The sequence below is a fragment of the Blastomyces dermatitidis genome (genome assembly GCF_000003525.1).
Source record: "Blastomyces dermatitidis ER-3 genomic scaffold supercont1.1, whole genome shotgun sequence".
NCBI classification, from domain to species: domain Eukaryota; kingdom Fungi; phylum Ascomycota; class Eurotiomycetes; order Onygenales; family Ajellomycetaceae; genus Blastomyces; species Blastomyces dermatitidis.
The window spans coordinates 9,561,836-9,586,522 of NW_025544774.1; the positions used below are offsets into that span (position 1 = coordinate 9,561,836).

General features: G+C 47.7%; 11 protein-coding genes across 14 annotated transcripts; 4 read left to right on the forward strand and 7 right to left on the reverse strand.

The window, feature by feature from the left end:
• Positions 1-45: 45 nt before the first annotated feature.
• On the reverse strand, positions 46-1,825 carry BDCG_01320 (COP9 signalosome complex subunit 5). The gene is made up of 2 exons (XM_045416822.1): positions 1,625-1,825; positions 46-1,553 (listed from the first exon to the last, which is right to left on the reverse strand). Exons 1-2 carry the CDS (start codon positions 1,647-1,649, stop codon positions 532-534), a joined length of 1,047 nt encoding a protein of 348 aa, XP_045272465.1. The 5' UTR covers positions 1,650-1,825; the 3' UTR covers positions 46-531.
• A 156-nt stretch (positions 1,826-1,981) lies between these two features.
• BDCG_01321 (microtubule associated protein) lies at positions 1,982-5,708 on the forward strand. The gene is made up of 4 exons (XM_045416823.1): positions 1,982-2,438; positions 2,499-2,551; positions 2,609-2,820; positions 2,887-5,708. Exons 1-4 carry the CDS (start codon positions 2,316-2,318, stop codon positions 4,890-4,892), a joined length of 2,394 nt encoding a protein of 797 aa, XP_045272466.1. The 5' UTR covers positions 1,982-2,315; the 3' UTR covers positions 4,893-5,708.
• On the reverse strand, positions 4,638-8,575 carry BDCG_01322 (glutamyl-tRNA synthetase). The gene is made up of 7 exons (XM_045416824.1): positions 8,006-8,575; positions 7,871-7,943; positions 7,773-7,810; positions 7,284-7,703; positions 6,970-7,227; positions 6,738-6,904; positions 4,638-6,633 (listed from the first exon to the last, which is right to left on the reverse strand). Exons 1-7 carry the CDS (start codon positions 8,255-8,257, stop codon positions 5,952-5,954), a joined length of 1,890 nt encoding a protein of 629 aa, XP_045272467.1. The 5' UTR covers positions 8,258-8,575; the 3' UTR covers positions 4,638-5,951.
• On the forward strand, positions 8,371-11,518 carry BDCG_01323 (DnaJ domain-containing protein). The gene is made up of 6 exons (XM_045416825.1): positions 8,371-8,673; positions 8,779-8,811; positions 8,872-8,930; positions 9,008-9,452; positions 9,519-9,699; positions 9,768-11,518. Coding segments are annotated over exons 1-6 (1,278 nt in total). The 5' UTR covers positions 8,371-8,672; the 3' UTR covers positions 10,327-11,518.
• On the reverse strand, positions 10,898-12,113 carry BDCG_01324 (acyl-CoA thioester hydrolase). The gene is made up of 2 exons (XM_045416826.1): positions 11,895-12,113; positions 10,898-11,732 (listed from the first exon to the last, which is right to left on the reverse strand). The coding sequence occupies exons 1-2, from the start codon at positions 11,972-11,974 to the stop codon at positions 11,237-11,239; spliced, it is 576 nt and encodes a 191-aa protein (XP_045272469.1). The 5' UTR covers positions 11,975-12,113; the 3' UTR covers positions 10,898-11,236.
• Positions 12,114-12,233: 120 nt separating this feature from the next.
• Positions 12,234-18,583, forward strand: BDCG_01325 (pseudouridylate synthase). 3 transcript variants are annotated; one of them, XM_045416827.1, is made up of 4 exons: positions 12,234-12,679; positions 12,777-16,296; positions 16,427-17,747; positions 17,844-18,583. In XM_045416827.1, exons 1-2 carry the CDS (start codon positions 12,437-12,439, stop codon positions 14,181-14,183), a joined length of 1,650 nt encoding a protein of 549 aa, XP_045272470.1. In that variant the 5' UTR covers positions 12,234-12,436; the 3' UTR covers positions 14,184-16,296; positions 16,427-17,747; positions 17,844-18,583. The 3 variants fall into 3 exon arrangements, with proteins under 3 accessions (XP_045272470.1, XP_045279526.1, XP_045279527.1); XM_045416829.1 differs by lacking the exons at positions 16,427-17,747; positions 17,844-18,583 and having other exon boundaries at positions 12,244-12,679; positions 12,777-14,683; positions 14,784-15,027; XM_045416828.1 differs by lacking the exon at positions 17,844-18,583 and having other exon boundaries at positions 12,777-17,110.
• BDCG_16317 (uncharacterized protein) lies at positions 14,736-15,146 on the reverse strand (the record flags this gene model as incomplete). Its single annotated transcript, XM_045425568.1, has 1 exon — positions 14,736-15,146. The coding sequence occupies one exon, from the start codon at positions 15,144-15,146 to the stop codon at positions 14,736-14,738; it is 411 nt and encodes a 136-aa protein (XP_045279528.1).
• On the reverse strand, positions 15,732-16,474 carry BDCG_16318 (uncharacterized protein; the record flags this gene model as incomplete). The annotated part of the gene is made up of 4 exons (XM_045425569.1): positions 15,732-15,879; positions 16,099-16,240; positions 16,305-16,404; positions 16,469-16,474. The coding sequence occupies 4 exons, from the start codon at positions 16,472-16,474 to the stop codon at positions 15,732-15,734; spliced, it is 396 nt and encodes a 131-aa protein (XP_045279529.1).
• On the reverse strand, positions 18,112-20,378 carry BDCG_01327 (50S ribosomal protein L32e; the record flags this gene model as incomplete). The annotated part of the gene is made up of 6 exons (XM_045416830.1): positions 18,112-19,274; positions 19,356-19,477; positions 19,634-19,758; positions 19,969-20,008; positions 20,080-20,259; positions 20,328-20,378. 6 exons carry the CDS (start codon positions 20,376-20,378, stop codon positions 19,166-19,168), a joined length of 627 nt encoding a protein of 208 aa, XP_045272471.1. The 3' UTR covers positions 18,112-19,165.
• Positions 20,357-22,913, forward strand: BDCG_01328. Of its 2 annotated transcripts, XM_045416831.1 has the most exons (3): positions 20,357-20,870; positions 20,932-21,074; positions 21,189-22,913. In XM_045416831.1, the coding sequence occupies exons 1-3, from the start codon at positions 20,784-20,786 to the stop codon at positions 22,309-22,311; spliced, it is 1,353 nt and encodes a 450-aa protein (XP_045279530.1). In that variant the 5' UTR covers positions 20,357-20,783; the 3' UTR covers positions 22,312-22,913. The 2 variants fall into 2 exon arrangements, with proteins under 2 accessions (XP_045279530.1, XP_045279531.1); XM_045416832.1 differs by having other exon boundaries at positions 20,357-21,074; positions 21,189-22,902.
• BDCG_01329 (uncharacterized protein) lies at positions 22,170-24,673 on the reverse strand. The gene is made up of 3 exons (XM_045416833.1): positions 23,946-24,673; positions 22,654-23,877; positions 22,170-22,588 (listed from the first exon to the last, which is right to left on the reverse strand). Exons 1-2 carry the CDS (start codon positions 24,184-24,186, stop codon positions 23,216-23,218), a joined length of 903 nt encoding a protein of 300 aa, XP_045272472.1. The 5' UTR covers positions 24,187-24,673; the 3' UTR covers positions 22,170-22,588; positions 22,654-23,215.
• Between the last annotated feature and the right edge of the window lie 14 nt (positions 24,674-24,687).

Genomic DNA, 24,687 nt, shown 5'->3' on the forward strand with positions numbered 1-24,687 from the left:
TTTTTTTTTTTTTTGTAATAAATAAATGGGCGGGGTTATATATGTGTGAAACTAGCATTGTTTTCGTTGAAGATTTGATTATTGATTGATGTATACCTTGAGACGGGAAAAGGGCTTTAATGTGATGTTATATTGAAAGCGTTAGCTAATTAGATAGCTGAAAAGAAAAGTCGAGATGAATGGAATGAATGAATGAATATCAAAGAGGTTCTTCTTTTCCGTAGGTTTTATGGGGTAGCCGGTCCATAAGGCTCTGCCTCTACACCCTGAAGCTGATGCATGTTCGTTCAGTCGAACAAGAGAAGTTAAATTCCCACCTGTGATGGATATATTAAGAAAACCCTGACCAAACTAATAGCATGAAAGGGACCTCTGAGCAGAAAAGAACATTTTCAACTCTATTGTCATGGCGTTAAGTTGTCATTAGAGCAAGCGCAGACATGCGTTACATGCAGAACAAAACTGGTATGGAAAAATGCGAGTCATAAAATAGGTGGCACTGTAAAGAGGGAAATAAGTCTTGAACAAACGCTACGCCTCCAGTGCCTGTTCATCTGAGGCGCTTTTCGTTTTACCCTGTCCCACGCCATAGAACAACGCCTTCTTAATCTCAGCAGCCATAAGCCCATTCAGCTCGTCGCCCACAATCCGCTGTCCCTCCTTAACCACCTTATCCAGCTGCTGGTCTTTCACTAGTAACGCAGCGCCGCCACCCCCACCACCCCGCGACGAATTATGATCAATGTGCCAAGTAGATTTCTTCATCTTCTGCCCCAGGTCCTGAATCTGCTTGCTCCCATACTCGCGATTTGTAAACAGCGGACTCTGGCTAATCGTCGCAACCCAGTACTTATTCCACAGCAACGAAAGTATTTTGGTATCAAGCGTGCTCTTGAAATGCGAGACCTCTAGTGAGTAGTATTGGGCAGCATGCGCGCCGAAATCTTCCACCTTATGCAACGGGATGCTCTGGTACTCGTCGTCGTCCTCATGCTCGTTCTTAGGCGGCGTATAGTCCTTCGGAAACGTCCTGAAGGCGCCAATCTCAACTTTGCCGGCCGAGATCGTGCGATCGGGGTCTATCACAACGGCCACAAAAGGATCGGAATATTTCTGCTGGGTATCTTGTGTCGAGACGTCGATGCCTGACAGCCAACACCCATAGCCCGGGTGGCTGTGATACCAACCAATGGCATTCTCATGTCGCCCCGAATCCCGACATGCCTGTAGATAGGTGACCATATACTCATTTGCCTCTTCCTGGGCATTGACGCGGGTTTCCGTTCCCTCGACTGGAAGGCGGAAGGCGTCGGTGACGATGAAGGTGTTGGCGGCGATGTAGCCTTGCATTAGGCCCATGACTTCTATGCTCCCGCCGGAGCGCGCGTGCATGACCATTTTTAGCAATGCGACGGCAGAGATGCGGATGTGTTTAAAGTAATGCGGGTCCTTTGACCAGGGCCTTTGAGCTGTGAGGGCGGAATGGGCGGCGGGGTCGTAGTTGTAGAGCGCATCGCGGTGTGGGTCAATGAGCTGAAGGGAGTTTTCAAGCTCTTAAGGATTGTTATATTTTCTTGTTACTGCTGTTTCAAGTCATTGTGAATGGATATACGGGAGAACATACCCCAAGCTTGCCTGGCTGCCTCCATGGTGGGTGGGCAGAGAGTTATTGCAAGAGTAGCCTGACAATGCCACTATATCGTTACGAGGTTGTTGGAGAACGAGGCAACTAATATTTTCAATCAATTAATCATGATATACTGGATTTAAATAAAATAATAGCTGGTTCCTGAAAAAAATGAAGCTTGATAAATAAATGATGTTGGACTTGAGCTGCGCAATTGTATGAGAGGAAGCAAACGATTCGATGAGGTATCAGTCACGTGACGTGGGGCGCTCCGCAGAACGAAGACGGTAAACTAACTTAGTCAGCGGTTGTCGTGCCAACGATTCGCAGCGTCAACAAATGCGCCGCATCCAAGCTTGGTCAAACGGATAAGGTCAAACCGAGCCACTTTCCATCTCCGCCATCCGCAGTTCCAGACAGACTGGAGGTCGCCCTTCTCCTCCGTATTATGTCGCATTTGTGCTGAACATGAACACGATTCCTTATCGCGGTGCCATTGAGTTTCTCGTTCACTGTCGTTTTTCATTTGCGCTTTCGTTAAAACGTTTTCTCAAACTCCAACATCCGCATAAGAACCGCTACTCTGCTGTTTTCGTCCTCACGAAACGAGTCATCTAAGGGCGACTTTTTTTTTTCCTCTTTATTTGCGACTGGTATCTGTTGCGCGGGGTCGCCATAAGGCTGCTTCATGGCAATGGCCATAGACACAGGCTACCTGACCACTCAGGTCACTTCGATCGTCAGTCAATTACATGGGCTATTTGACGAGATAGGCGTCCCTAGCCATGATCGCGAGTCACGAGAACAAGAGGTGAGCAAGTTGTATTCAAATCAGCCACAGGATGATTGGTGCTAATATATGCTTGTATAGCTTTTCGCGTCCCTATCAGACACCCTCCAGAGCCATTTAAGGCGCGTCAATTGGTAAGAGACCACGGTAAAATATGCCTTGTGCGCTCCTACTAATTGTTTGTCAAATAGTGAGAAAAGTGACATGATTGATGAGGCACAACAGACAATTCAATTGATAAAACAAATGGAAGCATCACTAGATGACTCCACTAAACATGATCATCAGATAGATGGCGGAGATCTTCGTGTTACTTTTCCGCTCAATCGCTGTCTAAAGGTGTTGAAGGAGAAATATACTATCATAAGCAAATTACATCGCGAAAGATTTGAGCAAATAAAAAGTGAGTTTCTCCTAATTAGTTGTTCATCTAGCAGTAACTGATAGCTTTTTTCTTTTGTTCCTTCAGAACTCGTCCAAGCACTTGAGTCATATTCCTCTCACCTTGAGCCATCATTCGTGAAGGTCCCGCTCCCTCCAACCACCGACGGTTCTTCTATTCCTCCCACCTTTGACCTCTCGCCATCATATGCGTCAGCCCTCGACAATGAATTCACCAGGGTTTATGAAGAATATACTCGTCGTGTTCAAGTAGTCCAGAATATTTCGGAAGAAATAGTAAAGCTCTGGGCGGAGCTAGGCACTCCTCAAGCACAAACTGAACCGTCCATTGTTGAATACTATCGCGAATCGCCAGAACAGCTAGGATTGCACGAATCAGACCTTTCGTCACTACGGGAAAGACGGGATAAATTAATTGACGAAAAGCGCGGGCGCGAGCGGAAACTCAACGAATTGCGGACTGCGGTCGAATCCTTATGGGATCGCCTAGGTGTTGAGGAAGGAGATAGGAAAGGTTTCCGAGCCGCAAATCGTGGATGTGGCCTCAGGGTGATCAATGAGTTTGAAGATGAACTGAGCCGCTTGAATGAGTTGAAAAGGCAAAACCTTCACCTGTTCGTAGAAGATGCTCGTTGCCGGCTCCAGGAACTTTGGGATGGTTTATACTATTCTGAGGAAGAGATGCTTGATTTTACGCCTGCTTTTTCAGATGTCTACAGCGATGCCCTACTCGCCGCACACGAAGCAGAAATCGAACGTCTCGAAGTACTAAGAGAGCAACGTGCCCCCACGCTTGAACTCATCGAGAAGCACCGCACTCTTGTGCATGAACGTGATAGCCTTGCGGCTTCTAGCCAAGATGCCTCTCGGCTCATGGCTCGCGGCAATAAGGGTGAACGCCGAGATCCCACCAGGCTTCTAAGGGAAGAGAAGATGAGAAAGAAGATCGCGAAAGAGCTACCAAAAGTCGAGACAGAGCTGCGCAGAGTCCTCGAACAATGGGAAGACGAGTATGGGAGGCCGTTCCTCGTTCACGGAGAGCGATATCTTGATGAAATCGCCCCTCCCGCGCCAGCGAAAATCCCACCACGATCAAAAACGCCATGTGGGCCGCCTCAACACAGCCGTGCAAACTCAGTGAGACCACCATCTTCGATGCGCGGTGGAGGATCTGTAAGAGGGTCACAGCCTCCTTCCCATGCGAAGACTCCCACGAGGAGTGGTACCCTGAAACGCAATGCCCAGAACCCAGCCGCCGGAAACGGTAATAAGTCACCTACGAAAATTCCATCCCGCGCTCCTCTTGCAAATATGCCACATGGAAATAACTCACCCGATCGCCGTCCACCTCAGTCTTTCTCCTCAAGCGCCCGTAGCAAGATGCCACCTCCGCGTGCTCCTCCTCCCAAGATGCGAGACCTCAATGCCTCTGTGCGGCAGGAAACCCCCCAGAACTCATTCTATGCAGACGCGGAACATGGCAACGACGCTTTGTCATTATCAAACTCCTATGTGAGGTCAATCACACCAGAGGACGTTTACGATGATCGAAACCAGCGCTCCTACCTGAGCTCTTCAATGTCCCATTACAGGCCCGGCTCATCGCTTTCCATGGCACAGTCCTTCAACCCAGCTGCCAGTGTCCAAAATCCAAACTATTACAACCATCAAAGGCAACAATCACAGCCGCAGCTGCAGCATCAACCGAAACCTTATATGCAACAACCGCATCAGCATGAGCCAATGGGCCCTCCTCCACGACCAGCTAGTCGACAAATATCGAATACTTCCACTATACAAACTGCCACATCAGGGTCTGAAAATTGGGAAACATACGACAGTGAGTCTGAGCCCGAGATTGACGCCACAGACGTTTATTACGCCAAATTGAGAGCCACTCAGGGTAAGTGGCCAGGGCACGATTTGCACAGTGGAGCCACAGACTCCATGGCTGGAAAAAAGGCCAAGGGGATTCGTGGCGTCGGCATGGAAGAGCAATACAGTGAGGGGAACGGCCAGGTTATGAGAGTCGCTGGCAGCGATGGATGGACTGACGACATGGAGACTTATTAACGAATGGCTACATCATGCCCTGATGTTGAAACGAGTTCCTTCGATATATGCCTTCCGATGTGAAAACGCCTTGATGAAGCCGGCTGGGGATGCTTTTTTTCTTTGGTAACTAAAATAAGACACTCTTGACTAACTTCGGCGGAATTTATGCTCATGATGAGAATATGGCTTCCCGTTCCGTTACTCGTCAACAACGTCTTGTATATTATCCCCTTTCTCCTACCCAGTCTCCCCATAGGGCTTGTCTATTTTATCTGTTCGTGGCCTTGCTCCCCATTTTGACAGATGTGCTTCTGACGCGCAGGTTCCCTATTATTTTGGGCATTATTTCTTTCCCTCACTCCCTCCGGTGAGGCCCTCTTTCCTCCTTCTTTCCACTCGTTCGCGATTTTGTATTTGTCCGTTTTGAGCAAGTTTTCGGAGTTGGGTTGTATTTTGTAATGGTTTTTTGCCTGAGCTTTTAATGTTTGTTGGTTAGCTCTGCTGCATTCTGGTTTTGCATTCGCCCTGTCTTCTTTTGTCTGGTTTTGTGGCCTTTATATTTGTGCTTTTCCATCTCGCCCACTACTGATTTTCGTTTTCTTTGTTTTGACAACCCGGCCCACGTGCTTTGTTTTGAGTATATTATTGTCTTACGAGTATTTTTCCATCTTTCTATTTTCCAATATTGTGGGCTTTTATCGTCGTCGATATTCATATTCTTTGGTTGTTATTATTTGTTGTTTTAATCTTCGTTTTCATTGACTTTTTATGTATAATCTGGATTTGGCTTTGACAGCTTTTCAAAAATTCAAATTCATTATACATAAGTTCCCATTTTTGTTTATCCATCCGGAACTGCGCAAAGGAATAGTAACTGCTGTGTAGATTCAGGTAGAAGAGTATTGTTTGTGATGCTCTCTCTATACCCTATACGTATGGATAGGAAGAAGATGTTCCCCGTAGTAGCGAATAAATCGAAATGCCGTCTATACATTACCAAAATAGCAATGATATAATAGTTATATAGGATATATACATACATAAATAGGTAGATAGCACCGGCCGCTATGAACCTCACTATTTAATTAAGCCTTGCGCCTTCAACGTGCACCAATCACCCCCTGGGAGTTTTCCACCCTGTCCACCAGCCAAACTCTCACCCTCGTGCTGCACGGGCATAGTCAACTCCCTTGCCTCCCGCAGTCTCCGGACACATTCATCCCGGCCTAGTATCGCCATCGTTGCTGGGATGTTTATCCCCGGCGCTCCGCCAGATAATGCCCAGCGGAGGTAGTGATAGAGGTCTTTGCGGAATTGCTTTTCGGCGGCGACGGCGGATGTTCGTGGTGGTGGTGGGGGAGTGGTAGTGGTAGTGGTAGTGGTAGTGGTAGTTGAGGAAGATGAAGCTGGTTGAGCTGGGATATCGCTGAGGAGGTAGGATATGTTTCGCTTGTGGGTTTCTGTGGTCCAGTGCTCATCGGGGACTAGGCAGAGAGCTGCGGCGGCGGTGTGGAGGTCTGCGATTGGGGTGATGGTGGGAGGGATTATGGTGGAAGTTTCGGTCTCAGTTTCGGGTTGAGCTTTATTTTTGGGTGGAGATGGAGTGGTGGGAATATAGGGAGGTCGGTTGAGGGATGCGGCGAAGAAGGACCTATTCTCTTCGATGAATTTTGATGCGTTTGTATAGCCGCGCGCTCCGCCCTCCCGCACTATGGAGGCGATGTGTTCGCGGAGGGTATGGTGTTTTAGCAAGGGGGAGCTGTGGAGTGGGTGTCAGTGTGGTTTTAACTACGGGGTTGGCTATCCGCATATGGGATGGATCGAAGAATGTATGAACATGTGAACTGAGATGCGGGAACGTACAGTTGTTCATCTGTGAGCTGTGTTCTCACGGCCTTTTCAATTCGATCGACCATGGACTCGGCTTCAGGACCTCCTTCAGCCGCATATCGCTGCGCATGTGCACTTTGTAGGAACCACAATTTTTCGAAGGAGACGATGGTATTTCCTTTCGTGAGTTTGAGGTCAAACTATGATATGCTCCTTAGTATTTAAGGGGGAGAGGACTTTGAACAGGTAGGCTTAATATTCTTACACTTTGCTCCAGATCTTTCAAGCTGAAAATGTCAGACTTTCGAGAATGTGACCAGCCCAGTAACGCAGCGAAGTTGTCCAGCGCTTCCGGGAAAATTTCCTCTTTGTCCCTGAAGAACGAGATGTCGATGTCGACGTTACGCTTGCTAAGCTTCTGTCCACTTTTTTCGGTTAGGAGCGGGACGTGTCCAAATGCTGGTGGCTCCCATCCAAAAGCGTTATACAACGCAACATGTAAAGGAGTCGAGGCCATCCATTCCTGGACGAATGGATTGTTAGCAAATATATCTCAATCGAAGAGGATAAACATCCTACCGTGCCCCGAATAACATGCGATATCTTCATATAGTGGTCGTCAACAACATTGGCTAGGTGGTATGTTGGATATCCATCTGATTTGAGTAAAATAGGGTCACTCTGCTGGCTGCGGAGCCGACCAGAGCCCGCAGTCTGATTCTGACCGGTTTTCCCAAATACGAGATCTGTGAACATAGGGAATGGTCCTGTCACACGCAAACGAACAACGTTCGGTTCCCCATTATGCGCGCGTTCTTCAGCCTCCTCTGGTGATATTCCCCTGCACGTTCCGTCATACCCAGGTGGAAGTCCCAGCTCATTCCGATGCCTGGCGAGAGTATCGAGCCGTTCCTGGGAGCAAAAGCATCTGTACGCATTTTTCGTAGATAGAAGCTTGCGAATCTCTTCTGTGTATATTCCCAATGATGTGCGTTCGGACTAGACTCGATTTCACTAATTAATAACTGCTGTCGACCATACCATATCAATTGGCGAGAAGTAGCATACCTGCTTGTACGGACCATAGGGGCCGCCGACAATAGGGCCTATATACTGTCATTAGCATTGTAGGCTATCTTTCCTTTCCTAGCAAGATAGAGCCATACCCTCATCCCATTGAAGCCCAGCCCATTGTAAATCTTCGTACAACCGTTGTTCAGCGCCAGCAATTGTCCTTTTCTTCGACAATTAGCACAAGTTGACCTTCTTAAAATCCGTCTAGGCCTTATATAAGAACCAACCTGATCCGTATCCTCTATCCGCAAAAGGAACTGGCCGCCTGTTCTCTTCGAGAGAAGGTAGTTGAACAAAGCCGTCCGCAGGGAGCCAAGGTGGAGGTATCCCGTAGGAGATGGGGCAAAACGAGTACGCGCTGGGGAATCTGGTAGTAGTTTGCTTGGTTTCCGCGCACGGCGGGCTGCTGTTGTAGAGAAACTTGCGCCGCAGAATGTGCAGGGCGGAATCGTCAGTTTTGGCCGATATCGCGGTCTCATCGTCCGCGATGGAAGTTTCAATGCAAAAAAAAAATAGAGTGCAAAAGAACGCTCGGACCCTCAATATTGAATCATCCGTGTATTTAGAATAAATAATTAAGGAAATTTCCAAATTTTAGTCCTGTGGGTGGGATAGAACTCGGGTTTTCAGCACCGCATTCATTTAAATATTCACAAGATTCTGTCGGGTGTTTGGGTTGACGAGGAAAATCTTGCCGCCGCCGCCAAAACTCTGATTTTTTATTTTTATTTTTTTCCGTACTTTTTCCAACTATCAACTCAACGCCGTCATCACTTGCACGAGGCACTCATATTTTGCTTGTCTACTACGTTTTCAAGTCGCTCGTTTAGCCGTATAAATATCCTTTTTATCCCAGAAGACCAAAGAGAACAGTCCTTTTCCGGTGCACCAACAAGTGGGTTACCTCCGCTATTTATGTTACTGTTGTTTACCTCGTAGCATATGAAGTACTTCTTAAATATCTCTCCCCTGACCGATTTCACTGACTCCGCAGCAATAGTGGATTTCGCCGACGGTGAGACGGATTTATACAGTGAGTTTTCGCACCGATTCTTTAGCATGCGTAATGGACATCGAAACTAAACCAGGCCAGATGTTTTGAACATCGACAAATCTGCAACGAAAGAGGAAATACGGAAGGCTTATCGAAAGGTATGCAGCTACGAGGTTCACGCTCAAAGGCTGTCCGTGCATCTGAAACTAATGGACATGTCTATCTCTTCCCATAGGCAGCCCTCGCCCACCATCCTGATAAGGTCTCTCCAGATGAAAGAGAGGCGGCCGAAGTACGCTTTAAAGCCGTGAGCCAGGCTTACGATATCCTCTATGACGATGAGAAAAGGCACATCTACGACACTCATGGAATGTCAGCGTTTGACGGGTCGGGACGGGCTGGTATGCAAGGCGGCCCCGATCTCGATGACCTCCTCGCATCGATGTTTGGCGGGGGAATGAACATGGGAGGAGGCATGCCGGGATTTGGCGGGCCAAGACCTAGCAGGCCAAGAAAGGGTCAAAACGAGGTACAAGAGTACTCAGTGAGTTTGGAAGACTTATACAAGGGTCGAACCGTCAAATTTTCAAGCACGAAAAATGTCATCTGCAGTCTATGTAAAGGGAAAGGTGGAAAAGAAAGGGCCACACCAAAACAATGTTCTACTTGCGGGGGCGCTGGTAAGACATCCTGGCATTCTTCTGAGCAGGACGATGTAGTCGCTAATATCACTTTTCAAATCATAGGGTACAAGGAAACACTTGTCCAAGTTGGGCCGGGCATGGTCACTCAGGCCATGGCGGAATGTAAGGTGTGTGAAGGCTCCGGGAGCTTCTTTCAGCCGAAGGACAAATGCAAGAAATGCAAGGGGAAACAAGTCACAGAAGAGCGCAAGCTGCTCGAAATATATATTCCTCGTGGCGCGAAGTACGTTTTGACTCTTGCCCTTCGTCTCCGCACCATTAAAACCCTTGTTTACTAACAAAATTTTGCAGACAAGGTGACAAGATCGTATTAGAGGGAGAGGGAGACCAATTTCCAAACACAGAACCAGGAGATATTATATTCCACTTGGAGGAAATCGAGCACGAAACGTTCCGACGAGCCGGTGCGGATCTAATGGCCGAGATTCAAATCACGCTAGCTGAGGCGCTTTGCGGCTTTTCCCGCGTAGTGCTGAAGCACCTCGATGGAAGAGGGATCGAAATCACCCATCCTAAAACAGAAGGCGCTGTTTTGAGACCTAATCAAGTCCTCAAAGTCCCAGGGGAGGGCATGCCTTTTAAAAAGACTGATTCGAGAGGCGATTTGTATTTGGCCGTCCAAATCAAGTTCCCAGAGGATGGGTGGGCTTCAGACCCCGCAGCCCTTGCAAAGCTGCGCGATATTCTTCCCGGACCAGGCCCTGCCATCCAGGCTGAGACAGTAGATGATGTCGAGTATGATCCAAAAGCGAACCCTGAGGAGTTCGGATCCAAAGATAGCCAGGGAGGTGCAGCCTGGGAGGATGAAGATGAAGAGGAGGGAGGACAGGCACAGTGTACGACACAGTAAAGGCACGCCTTGTCTTTACCAGTCTAATCAGCTCCGGAATCGCATATCATATTTCTTGCTTTCATTTGTTATAAAAAAATCTTTGGTCGCTGGATATCGCTAGAAGTTTCTACCGAACGCCAGCATAACCTATACCCAGTGTAGTGTTGGAAGCTTGATATTCCAAAATACCCGGTTTTCTTTTCGTCTCGTGCTTATTTCTTTCCCTTGCTTCGGCTACGATAACCCCGGCCCACCACAACGACACGTTGGATTGTGTGCCTCTCTATACAGGAAGACAAGAAAGTTGGTTTCCAGCCTCTCGAGATAAGGGACAGTGTGTGATGTTATAACGACTCATTTTGTTATGATGATGACGAACGATTGTCTTTACCGCTATGACCCAAATCTGACTCATCCGTTTACATACATGTTTTTTTACTACTATAGATAGAAGGATATTATTACGTTAACATCGAGTTGACTGACTTTCTTGCGAAGCTGGCAGGCAATGGCATTTCCGTAGACGAGGCATTTGCACCCGTCTCGTTTTGTTTTTGTTTGGACATCAGAATTAGATTATGGACGATAGTGTGAATAGATAAGATACCTTTGCGTTTCAAATCCGGGGAATTAGGTGTTAGTTATTGTGATAAAGCTAAACGGAAACAATTTATCCAAAGGGCCTTGCATGGTCGCAAGGCCGATGGGTGGCTTTAAATTGTAGATGACTGCCGCAACAAAGGCAGATAGATATACATAGACAGGAGTATTAAATGTCGTTGATATCGCTAACTTCAATTGATTTACATGTAGCCATTTTTGGTATCAATATGATATTACATTACCATACGCCAAAACTTCTATATCCCACTTTCAGCCCAGGGGTATAATTACATCAAACCACACAGCGCTTCACTTGGCCAAGCCATCAGAGCTTTGATGATCCTGCCACATCATTTATCATCAACTTCTCCAGGCCGCTTCGAATCCTTCCATCCATTCCTTTCCTAGACGCTCTACCTCCACCTCCGCCCCCGGTCTTCACTTCAGGCTCCTTCTCAACAAACACGTGCGTAAATCCACCGACAGCTTTAACAGTCTCTTCCCCGCGGCGGAAAATGCCAACTTCATACATCGCGCTTGAACTGCCAAGTTTGATAACGCGCAGGCCTAGGTCTAGGACATCTGGAAACGAAACGGAAGCAAAATAGTCACAATATGAGGAGACGACGAGGCCGATTTGGGAAGGTCGGGCTGCAGGAGTGGAACTTGAGGTGCTGGAGGATGAGGGGCGAGGAGGAGTAGAAGAGCGAGTAGAGAAAGGATCCAGCCCACAGTGGTTTATTAGATAGGTATTTACAATAGAGTCGATGAGAAAGGCGTATATGCTATTGTTTAGGTGGGCGTACATATCGTTGTCGGACCTAACATTCAAAATAATTAGTATGCAGTAGTAGTGTAGGATCGTGTGGGGTTTGTTTTTATCTGCTTATCTCCTCCCCTAATCCCAATCAAAACGCAATTGAATTTCTCTGAGTTGATAACGGGCAGAATTAAGATAACTAGTTATATGGAGATGTACTCACCATCTTGTTCGATATTCTAAGTGGAATAAATACTCCTTTCTCGTTCGGCGCTTCTTGAGTTCTAGCTCCGTCGGGGCCATTGTTACGGCTCCTCTTCACGAAAAGATAGTTTATGATTTCGACAGCGAAGTACAATGAAATGATACGAATCCATGGAGTATCGAATGCTGTATAAACTGAGCGCTATCAAACGGGAATTTGGCGTTGTCTCGCCTCGGTTGTTCTGTGGTTGATAGATAAGATAAGATTGATCGACGCGAAGATCACATGATAACCTTATTTTGACAATTAACTCGGAAGTATATTTCTCCGTTGTATTTTCTGATGCTTTTGTCTATGGTTCATTCTCCTTTCTCATTGCACCATACTGAATACATCCCAGCTGGCTCGTTCACACGTTTATTCGTTACCTTGTCTCAATTGCTTCCTCTCCTCTACTTTTCTTTCATATTCCCAACGAAATACCTTCAACTTCCGTGGCGCCCTATCCGCGCGCTCTGGGCTGCCTGGCTCGGCGGGGTCGATATCCTACGACTACCAGTATGGCCCTGACAACTGTTGATCACCCATCTCCTGTGGAAAAGAAGGAAGAATTCGAACCACCTCCGGATGTGGTGGTGACACCCTGTGATCCTTTACCTAGGCCTTACTACATCGAAGGAGGCTTGCGCAGAGTTGCCCCATACCACTACACGTATAATACATTTTGTAAAGAAAGGTGGCGGGGTCGAGGACTGTTAGATGTCTTTGGAGCAGAGTTTAGAGATAGGCCGAGGGAGTATTATGTATGTTGATAAGTGCGACTCAAATCTTGTTGGGGTCTTGTTTAAACGACCCTTCACTTCAGAAATACCGCAAATCGTACTAACTTGCAATCTTCAGCAAAAAGCCATTGAAGACGGGGCTGTATGCATAAACGGGAAGGCCGTTTCAATAGATACGAAGATCCAAAATGGGGACGTCATTTCGCACACACTCCACAGACACGAGCCGCCTGTCACCAGTCAACCGATCGGCATAATCCACGAGGACAATGACATGATTGTGATCGATAAACCGGCGGGCGTTCCTGTACACCCTGCGGGGAGATACAATTATAATTCAGTTCTCGAGATAATGAAGGCGGAGCGTGGAAATGGTTGGGTTCCGTATCCCTGCAATCGTCTGGATAGGTTGACCTCGGGGGTGATGTTTATCGGCAAACACCCCAAGGGTGCAGAACAGATTGGCGAAAAGCTCCGATCGCGCACTGTGCGCAAGGAATATGTGGCACGCGTGAAAGGGAAGTTCCCGGATGGCGTTGTGTTGTGTGATCAACCTATGTTGAAAATCAGTCCGATTCTGGGCTTAAACCGTGCAAGAGCTTCAGGAAAGGAAGCGAGAACAAAATTCCGGAGAATTGCATATTATCCGCCGCATAAGCAAGCAGAGAAAACCTCGGGTTCGTCAACCGGACCGGCAACGCCTCCCGCAACACTACCAGATCAAATGAACATCAGCGATTCGCCGACCGATACCCCCACAGGAGCAACCACCCCTATTCCTATGAGCTTAGACGAAGAGGGCTATAGTATCGTTCACTGCCTGCCACTGACTGGCCGCACCCACCAGCTTCGCGTCCACCTTCAATACCTAGGCCATCCAATAACCAATGACCCAATTTATTCCAACCGGCGAGTCTTTGGCCACAGCCTTGGAAAGGCAGACGCAACGGGAGAAAACGACGAGCAGATAATATACCGGCTGTCCAAAATGGGTAAAACCGAACCCGCCGACTCACTCAGTTACCAAACATTCCAAACACCACCACCTGAATCAGTCTCCAAGAACGACCCTGCCGTTGTGGATGAGCTGTTAGCCAAGGAACATGAAGTTATGGTTAATGACTATTTGAAACGCAAGGGGGAGAAGATGAACGGGAAGCAATGCGAGATATGCGGAACGGATTTATACACCGATCCCGGTGTACATGAACTGGGAATTTTCCTGCATGCGGTGTCATATGCGGATGTCACTGGTGCATGGAAGTATAAGAGTAAAATGCCTGGCTGGGCACTGCCCCCCGAGGGCATGGAGGGTCCTACCACTGTACCAGATTGGGTGGATGATGAGGAAGAGGAAGTTGTTGGGAAAGGGCAGCATGGGGATTCGGCATTGGTTGAGGGGTTAGGCGCTGTGAACGTGACTGAGCTGATCGATAAGAATATGAAGGAGCAGCAGATGAAGGAGAATGGAGGTGATATTGATATTGCTACTACTAGAGCCGAAACAAGTGCTGCTGTTTCGTAAGGGGATATCGTGAGATGGATCAATAGGCTGTGGCTAGTTGGATTACGACTATTTCAGATACCATGCCCACTATATAAAAATGCGCATATCTATCAAAATATTTTTCTCCAGTGTTGGCATCCTAATACTTTCCTCCTCCAGCACAGCACGTGCAAGAGCGGTAATACTGGTACTTCGCGAATGGTGGTGATCTCCGCCTTCAACTTCGCCATCTTCTTCATTTCCATGCTGTTCATCCTGCGTCCGGGCCTACCCCATGCCGGAGAACACAATTTTTATGCTCAATTGCCAGATGGAGTTAGGTAGAGGATTCCTCCTCCGGTTCCACTTTGGACTCCCGCTCGATATATGTTGTCGGGCGTCGATAATGGACCTGCTGGTCAGGTTCCCACCGTCCTAGTGCTGTGAAATTTTCAATATGGAATGTTTCTCAGTAACGATACCTGAGAGGTATAGAATATTTTTAACACGCAATAAGATCATAAAATCTATGTCTAATGGTAATTTTCACTCCGCTATTCCCAAATTTCCTCCAATATACGGAGAAGCCCATCAATATCCAAAGCAGAAACAATAACAATAACAACAACAATAATCTAGTTCACAGGGTATAGAATGGGACCATGTGAACGCGCTCTCTACCGTTACGACATAACAACCTGCCCAACTTGAAAGGCTTCCTTGCTTAACATTTTCATATCTGAGATTGTGCCGAGCCAGTCTATATTCTTTAGCCTTCCTATCAACCCCTTCATCCGTCAGTTTAGGCAATGCCTTTGCGACCTTGACGTAATTCATCTTCTCGACATATCCCTTGGCGAAGATGTGGTTGATTTCCTCCAAGCTCCGACCTGCAGTTTCTGGGTAAAAGAACCAGATGAATGGTATGAGAATAGCGTTCCATGCACTGAAGAAGGGATATGCCCGCCATCCGATACGGACCACCATGACTGGCGTCATCATGACGACTATAAAATTGAAAAGCCAGTTATTGCAGGTGGAAATGACGTTGGATTTGGCTCGTGTCCGGGCAAAAGTTCGGCAGGGTATAACCAAGGGAGAGGCAGCCAAGTTGCACCAAAGAAACACATGTACATGAAGAAGCCAAATATTGCGCCCTTGGCGGTTTGGTCATCTCCGGGGATAAGACATGCGAATACGATGACCATGGCAGCGCATAGACCGAAACTCCCTGCAAGGAAGAGCTTGCGACGCCCTATTTTCTCAATGAAGAACCATGAGAACGTCGCAAAAAAAAAATGGAATAGACAATCATATTAACGCCACCGATCAACAATGCAAAGTCATGCGACTGGTTGAGGGACTCTTCTCACAATGCTGGAAGATAGTAAATGACGGCGTTACATCGGAACCCACAACCATGCGACAGAAGTGCTGAGTCCTGCCCTCAATGAGAAGATCTTTGTAACCTGCTTTCGTGGCACCTGGACTAATGTTTTGGTCGGTTTGTGAGTGGAGGCGCAGCAGAGGGGAAAGAGCTTCACTTAGTCTCTATTTAATCGAATAGATGACCAGATTCTTTTGCAGCTAGGTGGCAGGGTCGTCAATCTCTGTGCCCGCAAGGGCAGCAAGTACCCTTTCACCTTCAACCTTGTCCTTGGAGATAAGATAACGGGGTGAGTCGGGAAGATAAAACATGCCGATTATAATGAAAACGCCAACAACGACAAACGACCTGGAATGCAATAAGGAATCTCCAGAGCAAGTCTTAGGGTCCATAACGCGCCCCGAAGTCAATCCAATAGGCAATTGCTGTGCCGATGGGAATGACGCCACACTCAATACAGATCAACAACCCGCGGTTATGGGACTTGGAACATTCAGCCTGGTTGGTGGGGATGGTATATGGGTAATTCCATTTCCAACTCCAGTGACGACACGGCCGATGATAAACTGCACGAGTGGAACCTTGTCTTCGATTGCAGTAACTTGAATAATCACGCCGAGAATCATAATTATCGCACCGGATATGATCATCCAACGACGACCGAGCCGATCGACGATGAAGAGTGCGACAACCGCACCTAGGAGACACCCTATATCCGGTATTAGTTTTGTGATTTCTTCCGTGCAGCTTGAGCGAACTCTTGTGGTACGTACCAACTTCATATACCGTATGCACGGTGGCCTGCAATGTGCTATTGTCCTTGGTGGCGGCATACATATTGTTGAATGCCGGATCCGGGATGCTTGACGCCCTCTGATGGATTGCTGTTAGCTAGTGCTCCGCACAGTCAATTTCCAGAATCGACCATATAACATACGGTCATATCCGAATAGCAAAAAAGCCATGGTGGCGACGGTTGAACCTGCTAGGGAAAGCTTCTTCCCGCTCATGCCTGCATACGTCGGCGATACCATGACGAATATACGCCGTTAAAGGAGGCCAGTGCTAGTTAAGACAACTCGAGCTGGGTCAAAGGGAGGGGAGGTAAAATCAAGAAAAGAGAGCTGTGATAATATTAAGGGATTTTTCGTTTGAAAATACGGAAGTGCGGGGAGGGGAAACGACGGGAAAAGAGATAAGGAGATATAGGACAGTACAGCGGGAGACTTTGGATGAAGCCTTGAAGAGACCGATACAGAAGGGAAAAAGAATGGAAGTTGAAACAGGGAACATTGTGCATTTCGGGGATAGATTATATTTGAATAATTTGCTCCACAAGACCAATTCAAGGAATGGATGGAATTGCATCAATGGAGTTATAAGATGGAGCAGATGGCAGCTCTACTGATGTTCCCCTGGAGCGCTCAGAGTTTGCTTCATCCCTCAAAGCCAAAATATGAACCTAGCGGCTCAGGGGCCGGCGGGATCCAAACCTCGCGTATCTTCACCATCCCATGGATGGAAGTAGAACAATGGCATGAAACTACCACCCCTACAGGCGTTGTACCGGGAACATCGGTATACATACACATTGCCGGGACATGACGCAGCGCAGGGCTCCAGATAAGCTTTTCTTAGCGTGCAGGACCCATAAATAGCTTAAATATGGAGACCATGACATCATGATCAGACGACCGAAACTTGAAGGCTTCCGCCAACCCAACCACGTCTTGTATAGTTTTGTAGATCTCTCTCTTTCCCTCGCACAATATCATGTCCCATTGGCCGGGAAATATAGGGACAGTCCCGACCCGAGTGCCCGATGAGTACGAGCGATTATCACTACTACTATGAATATTGGGGTATCTGAAGGGAAAATGACTTTCTCATCCAGGTGGGCACCGTCTTCAATTATTCTATACCTTGGGGAATATCATGTCCTGCAAAAAGGGCCTCTTCCTTTATAAAAAACTTCCCTCCTACGTGCGCCCGCCATTTGACCAAATATGCTTGCCTCCACCGCCGCAGATCCGCATAGAATGTCCGTTATATCAACTGAACAGATATTGCCAAATTATCTAGCCCTTCCGTATCATTTTCTGGGTAACCGTTGAGTGTGGTTAGGGGAAAGAATGGGGCAGGATTGGATTTCAAATTTAATGAATTTGTTGGAATGGATCGGAATATATTTAACATGAGACTCAGAATATAATATGGTGTGTTTTATCAATATATATATATATTTGTACCAAACCACATTTTTAAGTACTCCCATTCTTTTCACCCCCATTTATTCTAACATAAAGAAACAGAAGCTTTTCCGAATAATGATGAAAGCGGGGAGAAAAACTACCCATGCACTAGAGAGCTTTGCATTCCATCCTCCAAAAGTCGCGGGCATGGGATATTTCCTGGCTGGCTAGGAGCTACGTAGCCTCCCGCTGCTAATTTAGAACTGGACGTATAATCGTCTAACGCATCTAGCAGTTCTCATGCAATCCTTGTTCTTAATCGTAGGTGTCGCAACGAATACCCATTCCTCAGGCTGGGATTATGAAATTTGCGCGCTCTCGTAGATATGTTTGGTTTAGATGTGTTCATAAGAAATCCAAGGAGAGGGATAATAATGTATAAAAGGGCATTTAAATAAGATACTAGTACTACTGGCAGCAGCACACATTGGAACCGGACCAACCCCCTCCACCAACCCCCCCTGTGAACATTGGAGTGGGATATTATAAATCTAGGGGTCATATTGCCTTAGCAGAATGATGGCCAGTGAATAAACGAAGACCTTGAAAAGTTCTCCGGCGCTCTGCTTTGCGCTGAAATGATCTCAAGAGTCCAAGAGTTCGGTCGGTAAGAAATTATTTGGATGCTATCGTGGGGACCCCTTGTCCACGTCTCACGCACAAAGGTTGGTGCAGCATGCTGAGAAGTAGGAAAAAGATGTGAACAGGGCCTTCTGAATAATCCTAAGAGTTGTGTTTTGCGAGGAGGAGTTGCTGTGTTCTCTTACACCACTCCTAGTAAAGTTTTGCTAGTAAGTGGTGATTGGTGGGAGACGGCCAACCCGGCAGTTGTACATAGCTACAGCAGGTGTGTGCTAGCTAGAGTGTGAAGTCAACAAGTTGATCTGAAAGACAGCTGGGGATGGGGGTATCTGAGATTGCTTCCTTCCAGTTCCCAATACCCTGGGAGGATACTGATACCCCGTTAACCCTGTGCAATTAGATGCAGACGACAGCTTGGATAAGCGCCAGTGGAGAAGAGTGTGAAGAGGCACTACACAGTAAATCGACGGTGAGTATGACTCGGGACTGTTCAAGAATTTAGGTTTCCCTACACGATGTCGATTGGTCTGGAGAAAACCGTTGTGAACCGCAGAAGTCCAGCGATAAAAATAGCAGGAAAACCACGACAAAAATGAATACGCAGCCGGCAAACACAGGGGGACAAAGTAAAATAACAGTTTTCATTTCCGTTAATTATTTCCTTTTTTGTTGTTTAAATTTTCAAATAAGGATTTTCAACGGCTATTTTATTTATCAAATAATGCTTTCGCCAAATCCCAAGCCTTTCGGACCCCAGACATAAACGTAAAACGGAAAAAGAAAAAGAAAACAAAACATGACTACGACTCAGTGGTGAGTCTGCCCTTGGGGTTGGTGACCTTGACACCGAGTGCCTTGGCCTTGGCGATGATGTCGATTCTCTTTCCTGACGAAACAGCGTGGCCGATCCTGAAAGGAACGGGAGAGTGTTAGTATTAATTCGAGGGTCGATATTGAAAATTCCGATGCAGGTGTTGGGTTTCAACATACTCAGCAGCGTAGGTCCGGTTGTGCATCAACAGAAGCTCGACATCCTTGGGGTTCTGAACGAGGAAGACCTTGTGGCCGGAGGGGGTCATATGTCTGGTTTTCTTGTTGCTTCCATAACCGATCTATGATGTGGTTTTCCAAGTCGCCAATTGTCAGTCGGTGGTTTGATGAACCCAATCTCTCCAACGCTGATGATATCTTTCTTTCATTCTTGCTTTGTCCCTGATTGACCGGAAGGCGATGTTCGCCAGTCTGAGCCGGGGGCGGGCAAATCGTACCTTTGGCATAGCAGCCTGGCCGCTGAACCGTCTGCGGACACGGCTGTCGATACCTTTAGGTTTCCGCCATGACGGGTCGACGCACTTGAAGCGGTCTGACTGGTGGCGGTTGAAGCGCTTCTTGTCTGTATCCCCGGAAATCCTTTAAATCAGCCTTTGTACTCCTTCTACAACACTCCCTCTGTTCAACTGTTTTCCAGCAATTCAATCGTCTCTTCCTCGCACAAGATTCCCCTGCATCCACATCCATTTCCCCCAAACGCAATTCCAACTCCATAACCAACAAACATAGCGATTCCTTAAACGGTCCTGGGAGGAAACTGGGGGGTACATACGCTTCTTCACGATCGGGATATGCTTCTTTGCGGCGACCATCTGTTCAACAATAGCTTGTTAGATGCCATTCCAAACCCCTAGATGGCTTAGAAATTGATGAGGAAACGTACCTTGGCGGTATTATGCGGTCCCGAAGCTGGTCGTGGGCGGGTGTCGTCGAAGGGTGATTGCGATCGATGGCGGACGTTTTCAACGACGTTCTTCTCTGGATTTTCCAGCCAGAGTGGAATTCCGGCGCTAGTTGGCTCGCTAAGCGAGACTTGGGAACTAGGGTTTTTATCTCCCGAACCCTGATTTCCTCTTTGGGAAAATATCACGTGATATATACCAGATTCGGCTATCGACAGTTTCGATCAACCATGTTCAACCAACCAGTCTTCAACACGACGGCTGGGTGCGATATCTGCATTGGATAAATGCTCTTATGTAGCGCTAGGGGATTCAAATTCATCAATCAGCCACTGATGAAGCACGAAAATGGCAGTGTCAGTCGCGAGAAGTGCAGCCATGAGATCCTCGATCATGTGCCCAGAATCCTCACCCAACAGGTCACAGTCAAGATGCTCCTGGCCTCTTCCGTATTCTATTTATATGGACAATATCGCAGCTGGTACATCCAGCAGTTGTGATCTTGTACCATCTGTCATTTGAGAGACGATATGACGATATGACGATTAGAAAAAACCACCTTTCTCGCCCACAACTAATGACCTGATGCCTCCAGTTACCAGCGAAACTAGTCATCGGTGGTAACTGCCATACAAACAACCAGGTAGCCGTGCGCTTGAACCTTGGAAGCAACACGCTTAAACACATGATGTTGGTCATGTGCTTGGATATAATAGTGGAATACCTATTCTCCTATTGCTATAAAAGAGCAGTCTACCTCGTTTGTTTATCCGTGCGTATTGACCAATGTTTCATGCTTAAAGGGAATGCTGGATCTAAAAATGCTGAACAAGAGATTTCTACCTTTGTCTAAAGACTTTCGCCTGCGCAACTATTATACTAGAAAAGCCGACCTGGTTGATTTATCACCGCTGTCTGCCATTTTATACAAGGGGGCTATGGAGGATCTTTCAAAGGAGATATTCGACGCAATCAGGTAAAGGCTGTCGTTTATGAGGGGGCCGTTATATACTTCACAGGCTCCAACCCAATCACCATAAAAGTCTCCTTGCCTTGCTCAAAGATGGATCAAGCTAATACACCCCAACAGGGACCATCACACCTCGTTTGGCAGCCTGGTTGCCAAGCGCGTCCCGCTATGCCTTCCCCCCCGCACTGATACGCCAGCGCTCTACGCGTTTGGAATATCCCGTTTTGCAGAAATATACTTCGCCTTTGAAGAAGCCTGGCTTTCTCAGTTATCTCAGTTACCATCCGTCAGCAGCACCAGCAGCCCAGATGAATATGAGATTCTGGATTCGTTCGTAAATGACGACAGAGGCAGAATCAGAAGCATCTTGAGCCAGTTATATATCCCCGAGCTGCTACGCAGCGAGAAGTTGCGATCGGATTTGCGTGCATTGGGTTGGTCGTCCGGTACGGAGGATTCAGGCCAGGATACCCCTAGGGACAACTATTCATCGAACAACAAGGATGATGATGACGATGCGTACGGCAACGCCGCAACGGCCTTTGCAGCCCACATCAAATCCGCCACAGCGGAACACCCTCACCTAATCATGGTTTACGCATGGATAATGTATTTAATACTGCTCAACGGGGGACGTCGAATCCGCACGAAACTCGCAGCGGGGGGCCATGATTTCTGGAAGACTAACCCGGAATCCACTGAGCATGGCGACGGCGATAGCGGGATCCCGAACGGGCTCACTTTCTGGTTTTTCCACCGCGACGACAAAGACCTGTACGACGACGAGGGGATAAAACAAGAATTTAAAGCACGGCTTCATTCCGCCTCGAATCTCCTCTCCGTCTCTGAACGGGCACAAATCATCGTTGAGGCGGTCAACATTTTCCGACATTGCAGCCGTATCATCGCTGAGATTGACGTCGAGGTCGAACGGGCGGAGATTGGGAAGACGGTGTCTGGTAATGGCAACGGCAGCAGCCGTAGTAGGTCGGGTAGTGGAATCTTTCCGTCGATCAGGGCTAAGTTGCCCACGTTTGCCTCCGGGATCCTGCGGCGACCATCGGATTCGTCGTCGGCCCAAAGGCGGACTAGAGGTGGTGCGCGTCTGCGGCCGGTTCTAATCGGGGCCGCTGGGCTGCTAGGCGCACTGTGTGCATGGGTGTGGTCGATGAATGCGGACCCCGCGCAGGGCAAGTATGCCTTTTGGAAGAGTGGAAATGAAACGGATGGGGCAACCTCGTGAGCGGTTAAGTTCGATTCGACTCTCTTCCTTTTTTTTCTTCCCCACTACATTTGTTTAGTTCTATTGCGTACATGCATAGTTGGCGTTGCTATCTCGGCATAATTTGCCCCTGTATTATATACCCATTGTGTTCGTCATTTCTGCTTTTCCTAATACTTCCATATATCAACATCGCATTGCATTCTTCCCGCACCAGGTTATATCTTAGCATGTTCCCCCATTCCCCCTTTCCTGAATGCAATCCGGGCCTAGCCTCTTTTCCCCTCCATCCCCTATTCTATTCACGCACTGATGTATTAGTTAACTATTTCCGCGTCTTTCCATATGGATTTGATAACCTACCCATCCGGTTCCTCATTTCCCAATTCATGATTCTATACCATTGTTCATTTATAGCAAGATACCCACATAAATCGAACTACTTGATTTCTTTGTCATGTCCCCCATAGCATGATTATGTTTGTTTTTTCCCTTTTGCCTCCTCCCACGCTCTCACTATCCAATGGAGAGTCTTTCTTTGGTAAATTCTTCGGCAATTTTGAAAGTATGAGCATATCAACTATAGGTAAAGATCTGAGGATTGAAAGAACAGACAAACTCTCCAAAATTAAATATCTTCCTCTTGCGTACGTAGATAAGAACGTGGAAACGCAAAATCCCATACCAAACCGCTATAAATGCATACATAGTATAGTGTACATACAATACTCCTAAAAAAGTGCAATAGGGGGTTAGCTAAGCCATTAAAGAATAAAAATATCGTCCGTCATGCAAATAGCACTCATTAATAAATATTTCAAAAACATGTGTCATAATACCCGTCCATCCAGAAATATACATCCCAAGACGAAAAACAAACGCCAACACCGCCCCCCCCCCCTTTTTCCCATTTCCTTTCCCTTTCCTACGCACCTCCCACAATCCCCCTAACCCGATCTACCCTCTCAATCGCCTTCTCTAGCCTCTCCAGGCGCCGCCGCTTCTCCCCATCCCGCCGCTCAAGCACCTCCACCCGCTCCTCCAGCTTCGCGCGCGCCTTGCGCTCCTGCGCCACCATCTCGTTCGCCTGGCTGAAGAGTTGCGCGGTGAGCTCTTCCAGCTCGGAGGTGGCTTGGGTGAGGCGCGACTCGGCTTCTTTGCGCAGGGCTTGTTCGCGGGTTAGGGCGTTTTGGAGGGCGGTGGGGGTGCTGGTGCTGGTGCTGGCGGTGGATGGGAGGGGGGAGGTTGTGGTGGTGCTGGTGGGGCTGGTGGGGCTTGGGGAGCGGTTTGGGGAGCGGTTTGGCGCGGGAGGGGGGGTAGGGGGGGTTGGGGCGTTGCGCCGGCCGTAGGGGAGGAGGGAGGCGAAGGTGCCTAGGCGGGATTGAGGGGGTGGAGTGGCAGTCTGCTGCTGCTGTTGTTGTTGCTGGTGAGGTTGGGAGGTTATGGAGGGATCTGCCGTATGAGAAGAGGGGAGGGTGGGTGTTGTTGGGGGGATTGTGAGCGCCGTAGTTGCGGTTGCGGTTGCGGCGTTGTTTGCCTTAGAGCGGAGGAAGCGGATTTCATCTTCGTAGTCGGCGAGTTTGTCCGCTGCGAGAAGACCATGGGTGAGTTATCAAAAGCACAGAGAAAGAATTATAGTGATAGAAATAACCTACCCGTCTCCGCAGCCCTCTTGTTCAAAAACCTAACCTGCGCCTCCAGCTCGGAGATGATGCGCTGCTGGGCATCATCGTCGGCCAAGCGCACATCATAGCCGCAGCTCGGACAGTCTATCGTCGTCGTCGTCGTCGTCGCCGGGTTTTCTGCTGTTGAAATCATGGACGTCGAGGGGATCCCGCCCAACAGGGAGGCAGTGGCGGTGGTGTTCTTCAAGGATGTGGTGGTAATTGTGGTCATGAACTGCGGGTTGTTTTATTCAACTTGGTTTGGTGGGATGGATGCGTTGTCTGCCTGACCTGATGCCAACATGGGGTAGTAGTATAGCTTATAACATGAAACAACACACAAACACACACACACACATAGACACAGGACTCAGAGGAACAGTATGGGAACGGCGTTTAATTAAGTATTATTTAAGAAAGAGAGGGAAATACATAGGGAGAGAAGGAAGGGATAATAAAAATATAATAAAAAACCGTGAGTTGACGAGAGAGTGACAAGGCTGGGGACAGACAGCTGAGACATCGACGATACACAACATGACAGCTGCGCCTGGCAGTCTCTCGGCGATTGTGCGTCGTAGTTATTATTTCTTCCGTCCATTTTCAAACATTTGACAATAATGATCATAACAATGATAATAACAATCAATGGAGATTTGTTGGTGACACTGACTCTGCCACGCACTCAGGGCGGATCGATTTTTGAAATATTTAACTATTTAAATATCTTGAG